The following is a 24,637-nucleotide window of genomic DNA, read 5'->3' on the forward strand; positions in this document are numbered from 1 at the left end:
CCGCAGCCGGACCCTCGCCTGTACTCACAGTAATAACATACCGCAGCCGGACCCTCGCCTGTACTCACAGTAATAACATACCGCAGCCGGACCCTCGCCTGTACTCACAGTAATAACATACCGCAGCCGGACCCTCGCCTGTACTCACAGTAATAACATACCGCAGCCGGACCCTCGCCTGTACTCACAGTAATAACATACCGCAGCCGGACCCTCGCCTGTACTCACAGTAATATACCACAGCCGGATCCTCGCCTGTACTCACAGTAATAACATACCGCAGCCGGACCCTCGCCTGTACTCACAGTAATATACCACAGCCGGACCCTCGCCTGTACTCACAGTAATAACATACCGCAGCCGGACCCTCGCCTGTACTCACAGTAATAACATACCGCAGCCGGATCCTCGCCTGTACTCACAGTAATAACACACCGCAGCCGGACCCTCGCCTGTACTCACAGTAATAACATACCGCAGCCGGACCCTCGCCTGTACTCACAGTAATAACATACCGCAGCCGGACCCTCGCCTGTACACACAGTAATAACACACCGCAGCCGGACCCTCGCCTGTACCCACAGTAATATACCACAGCTGGACCCTCGCCTGTACTCACAGTAATATACCACAGCCGGACCCTCGCCTGTACTCACAGTAATAACATACCGCAGCCGGACCCTCGCCTGTACTCACAGTAATAACATACCGCAGCCGGACCCTCGCCTGTACTCACAGTAATATACCACAGCCGGACCCTCGCCTGTACTCACAGTAATAACATACCGCAGCCGGATCCTCGCCTGTACTCACAGTAATAACATACCGCAGCCGGACCCTCGCCTGTACTCACAGTAATAACATACCGCAGCCGGACCCTCGCCTGTACTCACAGTAATAACATACCGCAGCCGGACCCTCGCCTGTACTCACAGTAATAACATACCGCAGCCGGACCTTCATCTGTACACACCCCCGTAATAACATACCGCAGCCGGACCCTCGCCTGTACTCACAGTAATAACATACCGCAGCCGGACCCTCGCCTGTACTCACAGTAATAACATACCGCAGCCGGACCCTCGCCTGTACTCACAGTAATAACACACCGCAGCCGGACCCTCGCCTGTACTCACAGTAATAACATACCGCAGCCGGACCCTCGCCTGTACTCACAGTAATAACATACCGCAGCCGGACCCTCGCCTGTACTCACAGTAATAACATACCGCAGCCGGACCCTCGCCTGTACTCACAGTAATAACATACCGCAGCCGGACCCTCGCCTGTACTCACAGTAATAACATACCGCAGCCGGACCCTCGCCTGTACTCACAGTAATAACATACCGCAGCCGGACCCTCGTCTGTACTCACAGTAATAACATACCGCAGCCGGACCCTCGCCTGTACTCACAGTAATAACATACCGCAGCCGGACCCTCGCCTGTACTCACAGTAATAACATACCGCAGCCGGACCCTCGCCTGTACTCACAGTAATAACATACCGCAGCCGGACCCTCGCCTGTACTCACAGTAATATACCGCAGCCGGATCCTCGCCTGCAGCAGACACCACTGCAGGTTTATCAGTACAAAAGATATATCACAGGACAGAGCCTCCTCACCTGTAGTAATCTCCGTCATCGATGGCGGTCCCAAATTCTATGAGTCCCTCGTCCAGCGTGTAGGAGACCGTGTTCACTCCCTCAGTCACGATTACTTCAGTCTTCCCCTCACTCCGCTCCAGGTCCACGATGTCCCCCTGTGACAGTCACCAAAAGCCCTATTACCATGAGACATGGACCCTACCCCCAGACCCGTGTCCTGCAGCCCTGTGACTACTGCAAAAACAGCATCAGATTTATCAATCATCAGAACCCAGCAGGAAGCTGCGGGAGTTTGGCCTCAGGTGATGGAAGGATAATGGCGTTCGATGGTGTTTCTGATGGCCATACTGCATGATCGCTTAACCTTTGTCCCTTGCTAAAATGTCTAATATGCTGAAATGTATGTGCTGGGATGGGAAATAACTGCTGGAATAGTGTATTATGAGAAGCGTTAGAAGATCAGGTGACTTCCCCGCCTCCCCAGCTGGGATGGGAAATAATTGCTGGAATAGTGTATTATGAGAAGCGTTAGAAGATCAGGTGACTCCCCCGCCTCCCCAGCTGGGATGGGAAATAACTGCTGGAATAGTGTATTATGAGAAGCGTTAGAAGATCAGGTGACTCCCCCGCCTCCCCAGCTGGAATGGAAAATAACTGCTGGAATAGTGTATTATGAGAACGTTAGAAGATCAGGTGACTCCCCCGCTTCCCCAGCTGGGATGGGAAATCACTGCTGGAATACTGTATTATGAGAAGCGTTAGAAGATCAGGTGACTCCCCGCCTCCCCAGCTGTGCTGGGAAATAACTGCTGGAATACTGTATTATGAGAAGCGTTAGAAGATCAGGTGGCTCCCCCGCCTCCCCAGCTGGGATGGGAAATAACTGCTGGAATAGTGTATTATGAGAAGCGTTAGAAGATCAGGTGACTCCCCCGCCTCCCCAGCTGGGATGGGAAATAACTGCTGGAATAGTGTATTATGAGAAGCGTTAGAAGATCAGGTGACTCCCCCGCCTCCCCAGCTGTGCTGGGAAATAACTGCTGGAGTAGTGTATTATGAGAAGCGTTAGAAGATCAGCTGACTCTCCCGCCTCCTCAGCTGTGCTGGGAAATAACTGCTGGAATAGTGTATTATGAGAAGCGTTAGAAGATCAGGTGACTCCCCCGCCTCCAAAGCTGGGATGGGAAATAACTGCTGGAATAGTGTATTATGAGACGCGTTAGAAGATCAGGTGACTCCCCCGCCTTCCCAGCTGGGATGGGAAATAACTGCTGGAATAGTGTATTATGAGAACGTTAGAAGATCAGGTGACTCCCCCGCCTCCCCAGCTGGGATGGGAAATAACTGCTGGAATACTGTATTATGAGAAGCGTTAGAAGATCAGGTGACTACCCCGCTTCCCCAGCTGGGATGGGAAATAACTGCGGGAATAGTGTATTATGAGAAGCGTTAGAAGATCAGGTGGCTCCCCCGCCGGGATGGGAAATAACTGCTGGAATACTGTATTATGAGAAGCGTTAGAAGATCAGGTGACTTCCCCGCCTCCCCAGCTGGGATGGGAAATAACTGCTGGAATAGTGTATTATGAGAAGCATTAGAAGATCAGGTGGCTCCCCCGCCTCCCCAGCTGGGATGGGAAATAACTGCTGGAATAGTGTATTATGAGAAGCGTTAGAAGATCAGGTGACTCCCCCGCCTCCACAGCTGGAATGGGAAATAACTGCTGGAATAGTGTATTATGAGAAGCGTTAGAAGATCAGGTGACTCCCCCGCCTCCCCAGCTGTGCTGGGAAATAACTGCTGGAATAGTGTATTATGAGAAGCGTTAGAAGATCAGCTGACTCTCCCGCCTCCTCAGCTGTGCTGGGAAATAACTGCTGGAAGAGTGTATTATGAGAAGCGTTAGAAGATCAGGTGACTCCCCCGCCTCCCCAGCTGGGATGGGAAATAACTGCTGGAATAGTGTATTATGAGAACGTTAGAAGATCAGGTGACTCCCCCGCCTCCCCAGCTGGAATGGGAAATAACTGCTGGAATAGTGTATTATGAGAACGTTAGAAGATCAGGTGACTCCCCCGCCTCCCCAGCTGGGATGGGAAATAACTGCTGGAATACTGTATTATGAGAAGCGTTAGAAGATCAGGTGACTACCCCGCTTCCCCAGCTGGGATGGGAAATAACTGCGGGAATAGTGTATTATGAGAAGCGTTAGAAGATCAGGTGGCTCCCACGCCGGGATGGGAAATAACTGCTGGAATAGTGTATTATGAGAAGCGTTAGAAGATCAGGTGACTCCCCCGCCTCCCCAGCTGGGATGGGAAATAACTGCTGGAATAGTGTATTATGAGAACGTTAGAAGATCAGGTGACTCCCCCGCCTCCCCAGCTGCGATGGGAAATAACTGCAGGAATACTGTATTATGAGAAGCGTTAGAAGATCAGGTGACTTTCCCGCCTCCCCAGCTGGGATGGGAAATAACTGCTGGAATAGTGTATTATGAGAAGCGTTAGAAGATCAGGTGACTCCCCCGCCGAGATGGGAAATAACTGCTGGAATAGTATATTATGAGAACGTTAGAAGATCAGGTGACTCCCCCGCCTCCCCAATTGGGATGGGAAATAACTGCTGGAATAGTGTATTATGAGAAGCGTTAGAAGATCAGGTGACTCCCCCGCCTCCCCAGCTGGGATGTGAAATAACTGCTGGAATAGTATATTATGAGAAGCGTTAGAAGATCAGGTGACTCCCCCGCCTCCCCAGCTGGGATGGGAAATAAATGATGGAATAGTGTATTATGAGAAGCGTTAGAAGATCAGGTGACTCCCCCACCTCCCCAGCTGGGATGGGAAATAACTGCTGGAATAGTGTATTATGAGAAGCGTTAGAAGATCAGGTGACTCCCCCGCCTCCCCAGCTGGGATGGGAAATAACTGCTGGAATACTGTATTATGAGAACGTTAGAAGATCAGGTGACACCCCCGCCACCCCAGCTGGGATGGGAAATAACTGCTGGAATAGTGTATTATGAGAAGCTTTAGAAGATCAGGTGACTCCCCCGACTCCCCAGCTGGGATGGGAAATAACTGCTGGAATAGTGTATTATGAGAAGCGTTAGAAGATCAGGTGGCTCCCCCTGCCGGGATGGGAAATAACTGCTGGAATAGTGTATTATGAGAAGCGTTATAAGATCAGGTGACTCCCCCGCCTCCCCAGCTGGGATGGGAAATAACTGCTGGAATAGTGTATTATGAGAAGCGTTAGAAGATCAGGTGACTCCCCCGCCGAGATGGGAAATAACTGCTGGAATAGTGTATTATGAGAACGTTAGAAGATCAGGTGACTCCCCCGCCTCCCAGCTGGGATGGGAAATAACTGCTGGAATACTGTATTATGAGAACGTTAGAAGATCAGGTGACTCCCCCGCCTCCCCAGCTGGGATGGGAAATAACTGCGGGAATAGTGTATTATGAGAAGCTTTAGAAGATCAGGTGACTCCCCCGACTCCCCAGCTGGGATGGGAAATAACTGCTGGAATAGTGTATTATGAGAAGCGTTAGAAGATCAGGTGACTCCCCCGCCTCCCCAGCTGGGATGGGAAATAACTGCTAGAATAGTGTATTATGAGAAGCGTTAGAAGATCAGGTGACTCCCCCGCCTCCCCAGCTGGGAAGGGAAATAACTGCTGGAATAATGTATTATGAGAACGTTAGAAGATCAGGTGACTCCCCCGCCTCCCCAATTGGGATGGGAAATAACTGCTAGAATAGTGTATTATGAGAAGCGTTAGAAGATCAGGTGACTCCCCCACCTCCCCAGCTGGGAAGGGAAATAACTGCTGGAATAGTGTATTATAAGAACGTTAGAAGATCAGGTGACTCCCCCGCCTCCCCAATTGGGATGGGAAATAACTGCTGGAATAGTGTATTATGAGAAGCGTTAGAAGATCAGGTGACTCCCGCGCCTCCCCAGCTGGGATGGGAAATAACTGCTGGAATAGTGTATTATGAGAACGTTAGAAGATCAGGTGACTCCCCCGCCTCCCCAGCTGGGATGGGAAATAACTGCTGGAATAGTGTATTATGAGAAGCGTTAGAAGATCAGGTGACTCCCCCGCCTCCCCAGCTGGGATGGGAAATAACTGCTGGAATAGTGTATTATGATAAGCATTAGAAGATCAGGTGGCTCCCCCGCCGGGATGGGAAATAACTGCTGGAATAGTGTATTATGAGAAGCGTTAGAAGATCAGGTGACTCCCCGCCTCCCCAGCTGGGATGGGAAATAACTGCTGGAATAGTGTATTATGAGAAGCGTTAAAAGATCAGGTGACTTGCCCGCCTCCCCAGCTGGGATGGGAAATAACTGCTGGAATAGTGTATTATGAGAAGCGTTAGAAGATCAGGTGACTCCCCAGCCTCCCCAATTGGGATGGGAAATAACTGCTGGAATACTGTATTATGAGAACGTTAGAAGATCAGGTGACTCCCCCGCCTCCCCAGCTGGGATGGGAAATAACTGCTGGAATAGTGTATTATGAGAAGTGTTAGAAGATCAGGTGACTCCCCCGCCTCCCCAGCTGGGATGGGAAATAACTGCTGGAATACTGTATTATGAGAACGTTAGAAGATCAGGTGACTCCCCCGCCTCCCCAGTTGGGATGGGAAATAACTGCTGGAATAGTTTATTATGAGAAGAGTTAGAAGATCAGGTGACTCCCCCGCTTCCCCAGCTGGGATGGGAAATAACTGCTGGAATAGTGTATTATGAGAACGTTAGAAGATCAGGTGACTCCCCCGCCTCCCCAGCTGGGATGGGAAATAACTGCTGGAATAGTGTATTATGAAAAGCGTTAGAAGAAGAAGATCGGGTGACTCCCCCGCCTCCCCAGTTGGGATGGGAAATAACTGCTGGAATAGTGTATAATGAGAACGTTAGAAGATCGGGTGACTCCCCCGCATCCCCAGCTGTGATGGGAAATAACTGCTGGAATAGTGTATAATGAGAACGTTAGAAGATCAGGTGACTCCCCCGCCTCCCCAACTGGGATGGGAAATAACTGCTGGAATAGTGTATTATGAGAACGTTAGAAGATCAGGTGACTCCCCCGCCTCCCCAGTTGGGATGGGAAATAACTGCTGGAATAGTGTATTATGAGAAGCGTTAGAAGATCAGGTGACACCCCCGCATCCCCAGCTGGGATGGGAAATAACTGCTGGAATAGTGTATAATGAGAACGTTAGAAGATCAGGTGACTCCCCCGCCTCCCCAACTGGGATGGGAAATAACTGCTGGAATAGTGTTGACAAAGATGAGATATTAGGGGGTCTGGCATAACAACATAACAGCATTTAGCATGAAGCCATTTTGTGTGAATATTTCAATCCGCCATCTTGTCTTGTCTCTGTGAGTCTTAATTTCTGTGTTACATTTCTGTATAAACAAATGTGTGAAGCAGAGGAATGGAATTTTTGCTCCTAGCTAAATTTATTGACTCTTCCTCATCCAATCAGCTTCAAATTGAAAGTGTAAACAGGCTAAAAGTTATGAGAACCCATGAGATAAGTTTAGATTCTTGCAGTAGAATTTATTCTCATAACATATTGCTAGGCGACAGAATAGGCACATCCCATTTAACCCCAGAATGGTTTCTAGCTGACAGGCAGTTATACAATATTATTATGTATTACAAAATGACATCAGCTTTAGTATTGTTATGTATTACAAAATGAGGTAATGTTTAGTGACGTGCAAGCCCCCCCATAAAGGGGTGGAGCTTTAGGATTTAGGGTATAAATATATGGCATATCGTGTTATTATTGAGAGAGCTTTTGTTTTGAAGGTCTCCGTTGTGCACTTGACTTGAATAAATTCACGTGTTATTCTGTTTCAAAATAACCTCAGACTGTGTTTTTATTTACGCTTTCCACAGATGGCGCAATCCTCATAGGGACTCAATATCATCGGAATCGAGCACCCGGATGAATCACTCCTCCATCACTCAAACCTGAGCTCACATATGAATCAAGGTAAGGCTACCTGCATTTTTTAGACAAACAGCCTGATTAAATTGTTTTGAGTGGTGCGGGGAGCTGATTTTTGAACGGTGTCTTATCTGATGTGACGAGTAAGAATCCCTAGCAGTTTCACGTGAATTTATTATTCTCTGTTCCTGTATTCATTTTAAAGTGTAAGAGTTGTTAAGAGTTGTTAGGGGCTAAGGTAAGAGTCCCGTTAAAGGTTTTGGTGTTTTGGTGATGAAAGTGAGTGTTTTTGTGCTTAAAGGGATTGTTTTCAGACCGTCCTGGGTTGTGATAAATATTTTTGTTGTCTGAGCAGGACGGGTCCCTGATTGTACATTTGCTCTGTTTTGTCATTTACATACCAAGTGAGTTATTCATGGATATCTGGTTAGAAAGTCTTATCTGTATCCATGTTATAAAAGTATAAGGTTTATCAGGACTGGGTTGGACCCGCTGAAGTGATTCAAGTTTTTCTTTGGTATAGTTATGGTGAGAAAATGTGATTGGGGAACAGTCTCGTGACAGGTCCTTATCTGCATATTTACACTATTCAGAACAATAACATGCCAAAAGAGTTGTACGTAATCAGCTTGCGTTGATTATTGTAACGCTAAATTGTACAGGTCAATTAACAGTTGATTGCTGTAGCCGAAGTATTGTACAGGTCAATTAAATTTGATTTCTGTAACCGAAGAAGTATTGTACAGGTCAATTAAATTTGATTTCTGTAACAGGGGAATAATGGGAAACGAAAAATTCTCAAAGGATTGTGTGTCTGCAGACGAAAATAATAAAGAATGAATACAGAGAACGAAAAGAGACAATATAAATATTTTGTTGGCCAGTGAATGGCACTGTTTTTGTTTGTACTATTATCAACTAATTGCGCAGATGTTTAAATGAAAGAGGGGTCTTTTTCTGTGGGATTGATAAGCTCAGGGAGCGCCTTCTCGTGTGTTTTTGAATCCCACAGGGAAACATACCTTACGTTAATATGGGTCAAAAGAATTATGTTGAGGGACAGAAGGGTCCCGCTGCATTAGTTTTTACCATTGCCAGGACAGAAGTTAATATAATAACAAGTGAAAAAGAAAGTGAATAGGAAAGAAATAGCAAGTGAATTTGCCGATAGATAATTAAGGCATATGTGGTGTTGAGGAAGTAGAGGGTTATTTTTATGAAAGGTTTATATGCAAAAATTGGGATAAAATTAGAGACTGTGTGTATATTGTTTGGAAGGGACATAAAGTGTTATAAGTGTAAAAAGGTAGGACATGTTGCCAGTAATTGCAGAGCAGCCCTAAGAGAGAGAGAGTAGAAGAAAAAGAATGGAATTGAAAAGATTTGTTCGTACTGGCCACACGAATAGGTCTTTTGAACCAGAAAATATTCTTTTTCCTTCTGTTCTAATGGCAACTAGAAAGAGAATAAAAGCAGGTTATTTATATGAGAAGCTGATTCGCTGTGTAGGAGAGAAGTTTGTGTCTATGTTCTTTGGGTGTCTGTATTGTGTGTGTTCTGTATTGTGTGTAACCAGTAAAAACACATGGAATATTTTGTGTTTAAAAATATGGGTAAAAGCTCATAAGCATTGTTTGAAGTATATATTGTATTGTATGTTTTCATGTATAGAACGCCATTAATAGGCTCAGCGCTTCACAGGAGTGGTGCATGTCGTAATCATATAGTTATCAAATGGTAAAGGTAAGAGGTCATAGAATAAGTGATCCAGACATAAAAGTAAAAGTTGATCAAAGAGAAGTCACTGCTCTGAGGAGCTTACAATCTACTTGGTAGGTAGGGAGAGCATACAGAAACAGTAGGACTTGATTAGAAGCCAGGAGAGGAATTTCAGGAGGGGAAACGCAGAATCAGAGTTTAAAGAGTAGAGTGATTCTCGCAGCAGCGTTTGGGATAGATAGTAGGGAAGACAGGTGAAAGTCAGGAAGCTGGGATAGCAGGGGATTACAGTAATCAAGAGGGGAGAGAATGAGGGTCTGAATCAGAGTTTTTAATAGTTGAGCAACAGAGAAACAGGTGTATCTTTGTAATATTGTGGAGGAAAAAGCGACAGTTATAGAAATGTTTTGAATGAAAGAGGAGAATATGAGAGAGGAGTTGGGAGTGACCCCTAAGCAGCGTGCTTGAGCTACTGGATGAAAGATTCAAGAGTAATGTGGAAGGAGATAATAGGGTCAGGTTTGGGAGGAAGTATGAGGAACTCTGTTTTTGCCATGTTAAATTTAAGGCGAAAGAGGGTCTTCCAGGATGAGATAACAGAGAGACATTCAGAAACGTAGGTTTGTATGGCAGGTGTAAGGTCAGGGATTGAAAAGTAAATGGTGGTGTTGTCAGCATAGAGGTGATATTTAAACCTAAGAGATGTTATTAGGTCACCTAGAGAGAGTGTGTACAGAGAAAAGAGAAGAGTGTGGTCCACAGAGGCAAATGCTTCAGAGAGGTGGAGTAATAGGAGCAGAGTGTAATGACCTCTGTCTTGGGCAGCATATAGGTCATGAGTTATTTTAGTGAGAATTGTCTCCGTGGAGGGAGCAGTGCAGAAGTCAGATTGTAGAGGGTTAAGGAGAGAATGGGTGTGAGAAAATGGAGCAAGCAGGAGAATGCAAGACAAGTTCAGTAGTTAGAAAGAGAGGTAGGGTCAAGCTTGCTATTTTTGAGTCATGGTATAACTATTACATGTTTGAAGGAGAATGGAAATGTAGCAGATTAGAGGGAGAAGAGGAGATCAACAGTGATGGTGACACTCTTTTGAGACAGTGGAAAAAGAGTCAAGGAAAGCAGGTAGAGAGTTGGAAGCAAAGTAGGATAGGAGGAAGAGGGAATGTTCTGGTGTATGGATTCAACCTCTTTCTTAAAAATAGTCAGCAAAAGTCCTGAGGTGAGATGAAGGAAGAATTTGTGTGGGGTAGACTTATGAGTGTTGATTAATGGAAAGAAATAGGTTTGTGTAGCTTGAGAAAGGACAGAATTGCAACAGGATAGCATAAATTTGTAGTGAATTAAATCAGTGAAACTATGAAAGTTCATACAGAAGGCATTAAAGAAAACTGAGTGGAGGGAGATAGCATGAGCGTGTGGCGTTATTTGTGTGTTAAGAAATTATATGAACCTCAGCTATATAAAAGCCCGTTGGTTAATTTTTGAAAGGTCATAAAAAATGTAGTTCTTAGGGCTCTGGATAAAGCTCCATGTATTTAAACTTTAAGCAAAAATTCCAATCCAATAATAATTATTTTTCAGGAGGAAGCCGTGGTGTATCGTTATCTTATCTTTTCAGGGTCAATTGGCGAAACGCCCAGAAACAAAATGGCTCTTTGCCCGGAAACAAGTCTTATAGAAAATATTTTTTCTTTAGTCAGATGAATATGCAGAGTGTCTTTAAAATGATAAAGCTGACCGTGTGCTCAGCACTGTGCAAAGAGATTATATAAAGCAAGACATTAGTGTGAAGTCTTATACAAAATCATTTGTCTATTAACTGAATATGTGATATATTTTATAACTTTTAACCATTTATTTTTCCATAGGTGTACAATTTTATTATAAGCAGTAGTTATTGCTAAAATATTTGTAGAATGTTTTGCAAAGTGGTGCATTGGGAGTCACCTCTCATTTTTGGATATGTTCTAGGTATAAAGTTAAAGGACAGGTGATACATATTTACAAATACAGTTACATAAGTGAGCAGGGTATATATTATATGCAAGGCATTTCACATTTTAGCAGAATAGTTACAATGGAGTGTTTGGGGTGGAGGCCTGACAGGAATTGGCTTGGGGCATTTGTCTTAGTATAGTAATTGTTTAATTGGGAGTGAACACATTTTTGTCCATGACTTTGGATAGTAGTGTATTGCAATGTATGACTTTATATATATAGCGTCAAAAATGTTCTCAGCACTTCATAAAGAATACAGTAGAGGGAATTATGATAGAATAGTAAGTGCAGCAAAATCAGACAATAGGAAAGGAAATCCCTGCCCTTAAGAGCTTACAATCTAAGGTTTGAGGGGAATTTACAGAGATAGCAGGTGAGGGAATAAGTGCTGTAGATGGCAGTGCTTGGCCACAATGGGTGTGGTAGGAGTGACTGTGTGTGAAATAATAGCCATGAGTGCAGGCTATTGGGATGTTTAATTTGTGGGGCAAGTTTTAAGGTTAGTTAGTATTTTATGAAAAGGTTGATACCATTTGCATCGGAGGAGATGATAGTGAGGCATGAATGAGAGCAAGTGTGTATTGGGAGAAGAGATATTGGTCTGTAGTTTGAGACAGTGTTTTTGTCCCCACTTTTGAAGATTGGGACAGCTCTGGTAGTTTTCCAGGTCTTAGGGATATGGCCTGTAGACAGGATAGAGTTGATTATGGAAGCAATTGGTTTGACAATGACTGAGGCCCAAAGCCTTAGGAACTTAGATTGTAGTACAGTAAAGTCCACATTAGCTGCTTAGTTTTAAATATGAGGAGCATTAATAGGAGATACCTCTGTCTATATGCGGATGTTAAGACAGTAGTAAACACATTGATACAAGAATTTGTTCCTAGGTATAAATTATCTCCCTATGAGACACTTATGGGATGACTTATGACTATCAGTAGTTCAAAGGAACAAATTAAGGACCATCTATTGGTAATAAAACAATTAATAAGTATTGTATGCCACTAATATATTTTTTGAGTCTCTCTAGGCATAAGGTATGATAAAAGTGCACCTACACGAGACGGAGTTAAAGGTCAAGTAGTTCCTAAACAAGCATGCTCTTCATCCCAGATGAAAGGGCCCATACTAACCACCAATACAGCAATTAAAGTGGCAGAGTTCTTTCCCTGGACCCAAAGTACAGTAAAGCTCATTCCAGCTCCACCAAAGACCAAAGTCATCTAAAGCACAGCCGCATCAAGTAAACGTTTTGACGAGACATAAACTTTGACCGTTAACCAACGAGGAAAATAAGATACCAGGCAGAGGCCTGGTCTTATCAGGAACATTTCATTTTTTCAAAGACTCAAAACATTCTATTTTTTAGAGACTCAATATTCCTGATTTCTATCAGAACATTTCATTTTTCAGAGACTCAATATTTTTATTCTTTAGAGTGTGTTTAAGTTAGAAATTTAAGGTGTATGTAGAATTGAGCCTTGATGGGAGGATTGGTTTCCTGGAAGCGTGGCTTGTGAAAGCTCTTGTATGTGTTTTGGCAGTACTCTTCACTCTCTATGTATGTGTCATATGCAGCAAAACTTTGATCCAGAAGTGTGTTGCACCTCCAACGAGAGGAGGGGGTCACCCAGGGGGTGTGTCAGCCACAAGGAAAGGATCATAAGTCAGCCATGTTGACCATCGCAGACATTGTCTGTTCTGATATTCAGAGTGAATGATGTATATAATGCGTGCAGGGGTGAGGATCATGCATTTCGCTTCCACAGATACCAAACCCCCTCAATTCTCAGTAATAGAATGTTGTGATGATTCTAAAATTATATGATGATAGAGATAGATGCAATTTCCTTTATCTAGCAACTGCATATCCAAAGAAAGGTTGCGTACATAAAATAAGGGTTTTAGTATTATGTGTATAATTTCTGTATTTTCCCAATTTTTAAGGGAACTTCTTTAAAGGGTGTATCACACACTAGGAACAAGAATCAATTTATGGGTCAAGTGTCTCCACCAACCAATGAAACCTGTGTAAAAATGTATGTTCAGTCAGATAACAATTTACAGGAAGGATGTGGCCTTAATTTTGCAGTTTTTAATTTCATCATTAAACCAAGAACAGGTTCAGATCAGGCTTATGGCCTTACAAAACAGAATGGCTTTAGATTACATTTTAGCATCAAAAGGAGGTGTATGTGCCCTAATTAAAGAACAATGTTGTGTTTTCATCCAAGATCAGAGTGGCAAGGTACAACATGAGTTAGATAAGATAGGAGAAATTCAAGAAAGACTTAGGAAGGAAGGTGACACAGACTGGGACCCTTTGGGGCTGACTGGATTGGTAGGATCACTAGGAGCGAAATTTTTGAATGTGTATGATTGTGATACTCGTTGTTTTTTATGTTTGTGTTACGTTTGTCAAAGGCATGATCCACAAATGTGCCACCCCCTCTGCAGACATGATGCCATTGTTTGCAGAACCAATCTACAGCAGTCCCTTGAAGAAAGAAGATGCCAAGTACAATGTTCTAACTCTGGAAAAGAATTTGGCTATAACGCCATACTACGAGACTATGACTACATTTGGCAGGCACCCTCGTGCACTGTCCTATACCCTCAAGCAGCATTATGAGATGATGGAGCACCCTTGTGCCTCCCAACGTGTTTCTGGACTAACATCATACCAATAATTCTAAAAAAACAATGTTTTAAAGAATCAGAGGAGGGACTGACAAAGATGAGATATTAGGGGGTCTGGCATAACAACATAACAGCATTTAGGATGAAGCCATTTTGTGTGAATATTTCAATCCGCCATCTTGTCTTGTCTCTGTGAGTCTTAATTTCTGTGTTATATTTCTGTATAAACAAATGTGTGAAGCAGAGGAATGGAATTTTTGCTCCTAGCTAAATTTATTGACTCTTCCTCATCCAATCAGCTTTAAATTGAAAGTGTAAACAGGCTAAAAGTTATGAGAACCCATGAGATAAGTTTAGATTCTTGCAGTAGAATTTATTCTCATAACATATTGCTAGGCGACAGAATAGGCACATCCCATTTAACCCCAGAATGGTTTCTAGCTGACAGGCAGTTATACAATATTATTATGTATTACAAAATGACATCAGCTTTAGTATTGTTATGTATTACAAAATGAGGTAATGTTTAGTGACGTGCAAGCCCCCCCATAAAGGGGTGGAGCTTTAGGATTTAGGGTATAAATATATGGCATATCGTGTTATTATTGAGAGAGCTTTTGTTTTGAAGCTGTCTCCGTTGTGCACTTGACTTGAATAAATTCACGTGTTATTCTGTTTCAAAATAACCTCAGACTGTGTTTTTTATTTACGCTTTCCACAGTGTATTATGAGAACGTTAGAAGATCAGGTGACTCCCCCGCCTCCCCAGCTGCGATGGGAAATAACTGCTGGAATACTGTATTATGAGAACGTTAGAAGATCAGGTGACTCCCCCGCCTCCCCAGCTGGGATGGGAAATAACTGCTGGAATAGTGTATTATGAGACGCGTTAGAAGATCAGGTGACTCCCCCGCCTCCCCAGCTGGGATGGGAAATAACTGCTGGAATAGTGTATTATGAGAACGTTAGAAGATCAGGTGACTCCCCCGCCTCCCCAGCTGGGATGGGAAATAACTGCTGGAATAGTGTATTATGAGAACGTTAGAAGATCAGGTGACTCCCCCGCCTCCCCAGCTGGGATGGGAAATAACTGCTGGAATAGTGTATTATGAGAACGTTAGAAGATCCGGTGACTCCCCCGCCTCCCCAGCTGGGATGGGAAATAACTGCTGGAATAGTGTATTATGAGAACGTTAGAAGATCAGGTGACTCCCCCGCCTCCCCAGCTGGGATGGGAAATAACTGCTGGAATAGTGTATTATGAGAACGTTAGAAGATCAGGTGACTCCCCGGCCTCCCCAGTTGGGATGGGAAATAACTGCTGGAATAGTGTATTATGAGAACGTTAGAAGATCAGGTGACTCCCCCGCCGGGATGTGAATTAACTGCTGGAATAGTGTATTATGAGAAGCGTTAGAAGATCAGGTGACTCCCCCGCCTCCCCAGCAGGGTTGGGAAATAACTGCTGGAATACTGTATTATGAGAACGTTAGAAGATCAGGTGACTCCCCCGCCTCCCCAGCTGGGATGGGAAATAACTGCTGGAATAGTGTATTATGAGACGCGTTAGAAGATCAGGTGACTCCCCCGCCTCCCCAGCTGGGATGGGAAATAACTGCTGGAATAGTGTATTATGAGACGCGTTAGAAGATCAGGTGACTCCCCCGCCTCCCCAGCTGGGATGGGAAATAACTGCTGGAATAGTGTATTATGAGAACGTTAGAAGATCAGGTGACTCCCCGGCCTCCCCAGTTGGGATGGGAAATAACTGCTGGAATAGTGTATTATGAGAACGTTAGAAGATCAGGTGACTCCCCCGCCGGGATGTGAATTAACTGCTGGAATAGTGTATTATGAGAAGCGTTAGAAGATCAGGTGACTCCCCCGCCTCCCCAGCAGGGATGGGAAATAACTGCTGGAATACTGTATTATGAGAACGTTAGAAGATCAGGTGACTCCCCCGCCTCCCCAGCTGGGATGGGAAATAACTGCTGGAATAGTGTATTATGAGACGCGTTAGAAGATCAGGTGACTCCCCCGCCTCCCCAGCTGGGATGGGAAATAACTGCTGGAATAGTGTATTATGAGACGCGTTAGAAGATCAGGTGACTCCCCCGCCTCCCCAGCTGGGATGGGAAATAACTGCTGGAATAGTGTATTATGAGAACGTTAGAAGATCAGGTGACTCCCCCGCCTCCCCAGCTGCGATGGGAAATAACTGCTGGAATACTGTATTATGAGAACGTTAGAAGATCAGGTGACTCCCCCGCCTCCCCAGCTGGGATGGGAAATAACTGCTGGAATAGTGTATTATGAGACGCGTTAGAAGATCAGGTGACTCCCCCGCCTCCCCAGCTGGGATGGGAAATAACTGCAGGAATAGTGTATTATGAGAACGTTAGAAGATCAGGTGACTCCCCCGCCTCCCCAGCTGGGATGGGAAATAACTGCTGGAATAGTGTATTATGAGAACGTTAGAAGATCAGGTGACTCCCCCGCCTCCCCAGCTGGGATGGGAAATAACTGCTGGAATAGTGTATTATGAGAACGTTAGAAGATCAGGTGACTCCCCCGCCTCCCCAGCTGGGATGGGAAATAACTGCTGGAATAGTGTATTATGAGAAGCGTTAGAAGATCAGGTGACTCCCCCGCCTCCCCAGCTGGGATGGGAAATAACTGCTGGAATAGTGTATTATGAGACGCGTTAGAAGATCAGGTGACTCCCCCGCCTCCCCAGCTGGGATGGGAAATAACTGCTGGAATACTGTATTATGAGAACGTTAGAAGATCAGGTGACTCCCCCGCCTCCCCAGCTGGGATGGGAAATAACTGCTGGAATAGTGTATTATGAGAAGCGTTAGAAGATCAGATGACTCCCCCGCCTCCCCAGCTGGGATGGGAAATAACTGCTGGAATAGTGTATTATGAGAAGTGTTAGAAGATCAGGTGACTCCCCGCCTCCCCCGCCGGGATGGGAAATAACTGCTGGAATAGTGTATTATGAGAAGCGTTAGAAGATCAGGTGACTCCCCCGCTTCCCCAGCTGGGATGGGAAATAACTGCTGGAATAGTGTATTATGAGAACGTTAGAAGATCAGTTGACTCCCCCGCTTCCCCAGCTGGGATGGGAAATAACTGCTGGAATAGTGTATTATGAGAAGCATTAGAAGATCAGGTGGCTCCCCCGCCGGGATGGGAAATAACTGCTGGAATAGTGTATTATGAGAAGCGTTAGAAGATCAGGTGACTCCCCCGCCTTCCCAGCTGGGATGGGAAATAACTGCTGGAATAGTGTATTATGAGAAGCGTTAGAAGATCAGGTGACTCCCCCGCTTGCCCAGCTGTGCTGGAAAATAACTGCTGGAATAGTGTATTATGAGAAGCGTTAGAAGATCAGGTGACTCCCCCGCCTCCCCAGCTGTGCTGGGAAATAACTGCTGGAATAGTGTATTATGAGAAGCGTTAGAAGATCAGGTGACTCCCCCGCTTCCCCAGCTGGGATGGGAAATAACTGCTGGAATAGTGTATTATGAGAACGTTAGAAGATCAGGTGACACCCCCGCCTCCCCAGCTGGGATGGGAAATAACTGCTGGAATAGTGTATTATGAGAACGTTAGAAGATCAGATGACTCCCCCGACTCCCCAGCTGGGATGGGAAATAACTGCTGGAATAGTGTATTATGAGAAGCGTTAGAAGATCAGGTGACTCCCCCGCCGGGATGGGAATTAACTGCTGGAATAGTGTATTATGAGAAGCGTTAGAAGATCAGGTGACTCCCCCGCCTCCCCAGCTGGGATGGGAAAAAACTGCTGGAATAGTGTATTATGAGAAGCGTTAGAAGATCAGGTGACTCCCCCGCCGGGATGGGAATTAACTGCTGGAATAGTGTATTATGAGAACGTTAGAAGATCAGGTGACTCCCCCGCCGGGATGGGAATTAACTGCTGGAATAGTGTATTATGAGAAGCGTTAGAAGATCAGGTGACTACCCCGCCTCCCCAGCTGGGATGGGAAATAACTGCTGGAATACTGTATTATGAGAACGTTAGAAGATCAGGTGACTCCCCCGCCTCCCCAGCTGGGATGGGAAATAACTGCTGGAATAGTGTATTATGAGAAGCGTTAGAAGATCAGATGACTCCCCCGCCTCCCCAGCTGGGATGGGAAATAACTGCTGGAATAGTGTATTATGAGAAGTGTTAGAAGATCAGGTGACTCCCCGCCTCCCCCGCCGGGATGGGAAATAACTGCTGGAATAGTGTATTATGAGAAGCGTTAGAAGATCAGGTGACTCCCCCGCTTCCCCAGCTGGGATGGGAAATAACTGCTGGAATAGTGTATTATGAGAAGCGTTAGAAGATCAGGTGGCTCCCCCGCCGGGATGAGAAATAACTGCTGGAAGAGTGTATTATGAGAACGTTAGAAGATCAGGTGACTCCCCCGCTTCCCCAGCTGGGATGGGAAATAACTGCTGGAATAGTGTATTATGAGAAGCATTAGAAGATCAGGTGGCTCCCCCGCCGGGATGGGAAATAACTGCTGGAATAGTGTATTATGAGAAGCGTTAGAAGATCAGGTGACTCCCCCGCCTTCCCAGCTGGGATGGGAAATAACTGCTGGAATAGTGTATTATGAGAAGCGTTAGAAGATCAGGTGACTCCCCCGCTTGCCCAGCTGTGCTGGAAAATAACTGCTGGAATAGTGTATTATGAGAAGCGTTAGAAGATCAGGTGACTCCCCCGCCTCCCCAGCTGTGCTGGGAAATAACTGCTGGAATAGTGTATTATGAGAAGCGTTAGAAGATCAGGTGACTCCCCCGCTTCCCCAGCTGGGATGGGAAATAACTGCTGGAATAGTGTATTATGAGAACGTTAGAAGATCAGGTGACACCCCCGCCTCCCCAGCTGGGATGGGAAATAACTGCTGGAATAGTGTATTATGAGAACGTTAGAAGATCAGATGACTCCCCCGACTCCCCAGCTGGGATGGGAAATAACTGCTGGAATAGTGTATTATGAGAAGCGTTAGAAGATCAGGTGACTCCCCCGCCGGGATGGGAATTAACTGCTGGAATAGTGTATTATGAGAAGCGTTAGAAGATCAGGTGACTCCCCCGCCTCCCCAGCTGGGATGGGAAAAAACTGCTGGAATAGTGTATTAAGAGAAGCGTTAGAAGATCAGGTGACTCCCCCGCCTCCCCAGCTGGGATGGGAAATAACTGCTGGAATACTGTATTATGAGAACGTTAGAAGATCAGGTGACTCCCCCGCCTCCCCAGCTGGGATGGGAAATAACTGCTGGAATAGTGTATTATGAGAACGTTAGAAGATCAGGTGACTCCCCCGCCTCCCCAGCTGGGATGGGAAATAACTGCTGGAATAGTGTATTATGAGAACGTTAGAAGATCAGGTGACTCCCCCGACTCCCCAGCTGGGATGGGAAATAACTGCTGGAATAGTGTATTATGAGAAGCGTTAGAAGATCAGGTGACTCCCCCGCCGGGATGGGAATTAACTGCTGGAATACTGTATTATGAGAAGCGTTAGAAGATCAGGTGACTCCCCCGCCTCCCCAGCTGGGATGGGAAAAAACTGCTGGAATAGTGTATTAAGAGAAGCGTTAGAAGATCAGGTGACTCCCCCGCCTCCCCAGCTGGGATGGGAAATAACTGCTGGAATACTGTATTATGAGAACGTTAGAAGATCAGGTGACTCCCCCGCCGGGATGGGAAATAACTGCTGTAATAGTGTATTATGAGAAGCGTTACAAGATCAGGTGACTCCCCCGCCTCCCCAGCTGGGATGGGAAATAACTGCTGGAATAGTGTATTATGGGAAGCGTTAGAAGATCAGGTGACTCCCCCGCCTCCCCAGCTGGGATGGGAAATAACTGCTGGAATAGTGTATTATGAGAACGTTAGAAGATCAGGTGACTCCCCCGACTCCCCAGCTGGGATGGGAAATAACTGCTGGAATAGTGTATTATGAGAAGCGTTAGAAGATCAGGTGACTCCCCCGCTTGCCCAGCTGTGCTGGGAAATAACTGCTGGAATAGTGTATTATGAGAAGCGTTAGAAGATCGGGTGACTCCCCGGCTTCCCCAGCTGGGATGGGAAATAACTGCTGGAATAGTGTATTATGAGAAGTGTTAGAATATCAGGTGACTCCCCCGCCTCCCCAGCTGGGATGGGAAATAACTGCTGGAATAGTGTATTATGAGAAGCGTTAGAAGATCAGGTGACTCCCCCGCCTCCCCCGCTGGGATGGGAAATAACTGCTGGAATAGTGTATTATGAGAAGCGTTAGAAGATCAGGTGACTCCCCCGCCTCCCCAGCTGGAATGGGAAGTAACTGCTGGAATAGTGTATTATGAGAACGTTAGAAGATCAGGTGACTCCCCCGCCTCCCCAGCTGGGATGGGAAATAACTGCTGGAATAGTGTTTTATGAGAAGCGTTAGAAGATCAGGTGACTCCCCCGCCTCCCCAGCTGTGCTGGGAAATAACTGCTGGAATAGTGTATTATGAGAAGCGTTAGAAGATCAGGTGACTCCCCCGCCTCCCCAGCTGGGATGGGAAATAACTGCTGGAATAGTGTATTATGAGAAGCGTTAAAAGATCAGGTGACTCCCCCGCCTCCCCAGCTGGGATGGGAAATAACTGCTGGAATAGTGTATTATGAGAAGCGTTAGAATATCAGGTGACTCCCCCGCCTCCCCCGCTGGGATGGGAAATAACTGCTGGAATAGTATATTATGAGAAGCGTTAGAAGATCAGGTGACTCCCCCGCCTCCCCAGCTGTGCTGGGAAATAACTGCTGGAATAGTGTATTATGAGAAGCGTTAGAAGATCAGGTGACTCCCCCGCCTCCCAAGCTGGGATGGGAAATAACTGCTGGAATACTGTATTATGAGAAGCGTTAGAATATCAGGTGACTCCCCCGCCTCCCCAGCTGGGATGGGAAATAACTGCAGGAATACTGTATTATGAGAACGTTAGAATATCAGGTGACTCCCTCGCCTCCCCAGCTGTGCTGGGAAATAACTGCTGGAATAGTGTATTATGAGACGCGTTAGAAGATCAGGTGACTCCCCCGCTTCCCCAGCTGGGATGGGAAATAACTGCTGGAATACTGTATTATGAGAACGTTAGAAGATCAGGTGACTCCCCCGCTTCCCCAGCTGGGATGGGAAATAACTGCTGGAATAGTGTATTATGAGAACGTTAGAAGATCAGGTGGCTCCCCCGCCTCCCCAGCTGGGATGGGAAATAACTGCTGGAATACTGTATTATGAGAAGCGTTAGAATATCAGGTGACTCCCCGCCTCCCCAGCTGGGATGGGAAATAACTGCTGGAATAGTGTATTATGAGAAGCGTTAGAAGATCAGGTGACTCCCCCGCCTCCCCAGCTGGGATGGGAAATAACTGCTGGAATACTGTATTATGAGAACGTTAGAAGATCAGGTGACTCCCCCGCCTCCCCAGCTGGGATGGGAAATAACTGCAGGAATACTGTATTATGAGAACGTTAGAAGATCAGGTGACTCCCCCGCTTCCCCAGCTGGGATGGGAAATAACTGCTGGAATAGTGTATTATGAGAAGTGTTAGAAGATCAGGTGACTCCCCCGCCTCCCCAGCTGTGCTGGGAAATAACTGCTGGAATACTGTATTATGAGAAGCGTTAGAAGATCAGGTGACTCCCCCGCCTCCCCAGCTGGGATGGGAAATAACTGCTGGAATACTGTATTATGAGAAGTGTTAGAAGATCAGGTGACTCCCCCGCCTCCCCAGCTGTGCTGGGAAATAACTGCTGGAATAGTGTATTATGAGAACGTTAGAAGATCAGGTGACTCCCCCGCCTCCCCAGCTGGGATGGGAAATAACTGCTGGAATAGTGTATTATGAGAACGTTAGAAGATCAGGTGACTCCCCCGCCTCCCCAGCTGGGATGGGAAATAACTGCTGGAATAGTGTATTATGAGAACGTTAGAAGATCAGGTGACTCCCCCGCCTCCCCAGCTGGGATGGGAAATAACTGCTGGAATAGTGTATTATGAGAAGCGTTATAAGATCAGGTGACTCCCCCGCCTCCCCAGCTGGGATGGGAAATAACTGCTGGAATAGTGTATTATGAGAAGCGTTAGAAGATCAGGTGACTCCCCCGCCTCCCCAGCTGGGATGGGAAATAACTGCTGGAATACTGTATTATGAGAACGTTAGAAGATCAGGTGACTCCCCCGCCTCCCCAGCTGGGATGGGAAATAACTGCAGGAATACTGTATTATGAGAACGTTAGAAGATCAGGTGACTCCCCCGCTTCCCCAGCTGGGATGGGAAATAACTGTTGGAATAGTGTATTATGAGAAGTGTTAGAAGATCAGGTGACTCCCCCGCCTCCCCAGCTGTGCTGGGAAATAACTGCTGGAATACTGTATTATGAGAAGCGTTAGAAGATCAGGTGACTCCCCCGCCTCCCCAGCTGGGATGGGAAATAACTGCTGGAATACTGTATTATGAGAAGCGTTAGAAGATCAGGTGACTCCCCCGCCTCCCCAGCTGGGATGGGAAATAACTGCTGGAATAGTGTATTATGAGAACGTTAGAAGATCAGGTGACTCCCCCGCCTCCCCAGCTGGGATGGGAAATAACTGCTGGAATAGTGTATTATGAGAAGCGTTAGAAGATCAGGTGACTCCCCCGACTCCCCAGCTGGGATGGGAAATAACTGTTGGAATAGTGTATTATGAGAAGCGTTAGAAGATCAGGTGACTCCCCCGCCTCCCCAGCTGTGCTGGGAAATAACTGCTGGAATACTGTATTATGAGAAGCGTTAGAAGATCAGGTGACTCCCCCGCCTCCCCAGCTGGGATGGGAAATAACTGCTGGAATACTGTATTATGAGAAGCGTTAGAAGATCAGGTGACTCCCCCGCCTCCCCAGCTAGGATGGGAAATAACTGCTGGAATACTGTATTATGAGAACGTTAGAAGATCAGGTGACTCCCCCGCCTCCCCAGCTGGGATGGGAAATAACTGCTGGAATAGTGTATTATGAGAAGCGTTAGAAGATCAGGTGACTCCCCCGCCTCCCCAGCTGGGATGGGAAATAACTGCTGGAATAGTGTATTATGAGAAGCGTTAGAAGATCAGGTGACTCCCCCGCCTCCCCAGCTAGGATGGGAAATAACTGCTGGAATAGTGTATTATGAGAAGCGTTAGAAGATCAGGTGACTCCCCCGCCTCCCCACATCTCTCTCTACACATCACATAGTTGGAGTTTCCTGAGTCCCCCGGGGGGTAGGGGGGGTGCCTCTCTGCCCCGGGGGGAAGGGGGGGCGCCTCTCTGCCCCGGGGGGAAGGGGGGGCGCCTCTCTGCCCCGGGGGGAAGGGGGGGCGGTCCCTCTCTGCCCTGGGGGGAAGGGGGGGTCGCCTCTCTGCCCCGGGGGGAAGGGGGGGGTCTCCTCTCTGCCACAAGGGGGCGCCTCTCTGCCCCGGGGGGAAGGGGGGGCGCCTCTCTGCCCCAGGGGGAAGGGGGGGCGCCTCTCTGCCCGGGGGGAAAGGGGGGGGCGCCTCTCTGCACCGGGGGGAAGGGGGGGCGCCTCTCTGCCCCGGGGGGAAGGGGGGGGCACCTCTCTGCACAGGAGGAGAAGGGGGGGGCGCCTCTCTGCCCCGGGGGGAAGGGGGGAGGCGTCTCTCTGCCCCGGGGGGAAGGGGGGGGCGCCTCTCTGCCCCGGGGGGAAGGGGGGAGGCGTCTCTCTGCCCCGGGGGGAAGGGGGGGGCGCCTCTCTGCCCCGGGGGGAAGGGGGGGGCGCCTCTCTGCCCCGGGGGGAAGGGGGGCGCCTCTCTGCCCAGGAGGGAAGGGGGGGGGGCGACTCTCTGCACAGGAGGGAAGGGGGGGCCTCTCTGCCCCGGGGGGAAGGGGGGCGCCTCTCTGCCCCGGGGGGAAGGGGGGGGCACGTCTCTGCCCCGGGGGGAAGGGGGGGGGGCGCCTCTCTGCCCCGGGGGGAAGGGGGGGGCGCCTCTCTGCCCCGGGGGGAAGGGGGGGCGCCTCTCTGCCCCGGGGGGAAGGGGGGGCGCCTCTCTGCCCCGGGGGGGCGCCTCTCTGCCCCGGGGGGAAGGGGGGGCGCCTCTCTGCCCCCGGGGGAAGGGGGGGCGCCTCTCTGCCCCGGGGGGAAGGGGGGGTCGCCTCTCTGCCCCGGGGGGAAGGGGGGGGGCCTCTCTGCCCCGGGGGGAGGGGGGGCGCCTCTCCGCACAGGAGGGGGTGTTCAGGGTAGCGAGCGTTACCTTCAGAGGGAACATAGTGACCCTCTCAGGGGAGTCGATGTTGTACCAGACGCACAGGCTGCTCCTGTTCTGAGCCACGACCACATCGCTGCCGGGTACCCACTGCACATAAGAGCAGTAACTCAGGACCGTCGTCTTCAGGCCTCCTGCTATAATACAGGTGCAGCTGCAAGAGAGAGTGAGACTGAGTATCACTGGTGCGGTGTGTGCGCAGTTATGAGGCGGCAGTGCCCGGGATCGCTCACCCGCAGCTTCTTGTCCCGGAAGAGCAGCTTGTGTCCCGTCTCGTTCAGCTCCAGCCAGTCAATCGTGGCATCGTGGCTGATACTGCCCATGTTGTGCCCGGCCACGAGATCCACTGTGCAGAGGGGGGAGGGAAGGAGAGAGGGGGAGGGGGGGAGAGAGAGG

At 47.6% G+C, this 24,637-nt stretch overlaps 1 protein-coding gene across 1 annotated transcript in view; it reads right to left on the minus strand.

Annotated features, from left to right (window-relative positions):
• The window catches only part of LOC142475665 (intraflagellar transport protein 172 homolog), a gene marked incomplete at its 3' end in the record, with an annotated part of 87,804 nt that extends 63,427 nt beyond the window's left edge, over window positions 1–24,377 (minus strand). The window contains exons 1-2 of the mRNA XM_075581437.1: window positions 24,230–24,377; window positions 1,629–1,765 (exon numbers count right to left, since the gene is read on the minus strand). Coding sequence (XP_075437552.1) covers window positions 1,629–1,765; window positions 24,230–24,244 — 152 coding nt within the window. The remainder of the gene's footprint in view (window positions 1–1,628; window positions 1,766–24,229) is intronic.
• Window positions 24,378–24,637: the final 260 nt, after the last annotated feature.

This window comes from Ascaphus truei, unplaced genomic scaffold (genome assembly GCF_040206685.1).
Source record: "Ascaphus truei isolate aAscTru1 unplaced genomic scaffold, aAscTru1.hap1 HAP1_SCAFFOLD_1316, whole genome shotgun sequence".
Lineage (NCBI taxonomy): Eukaryota > Metazoa > Chordata > Amphibia > Anura > Ascaphidae > Ascaphus > Ascaphus truei.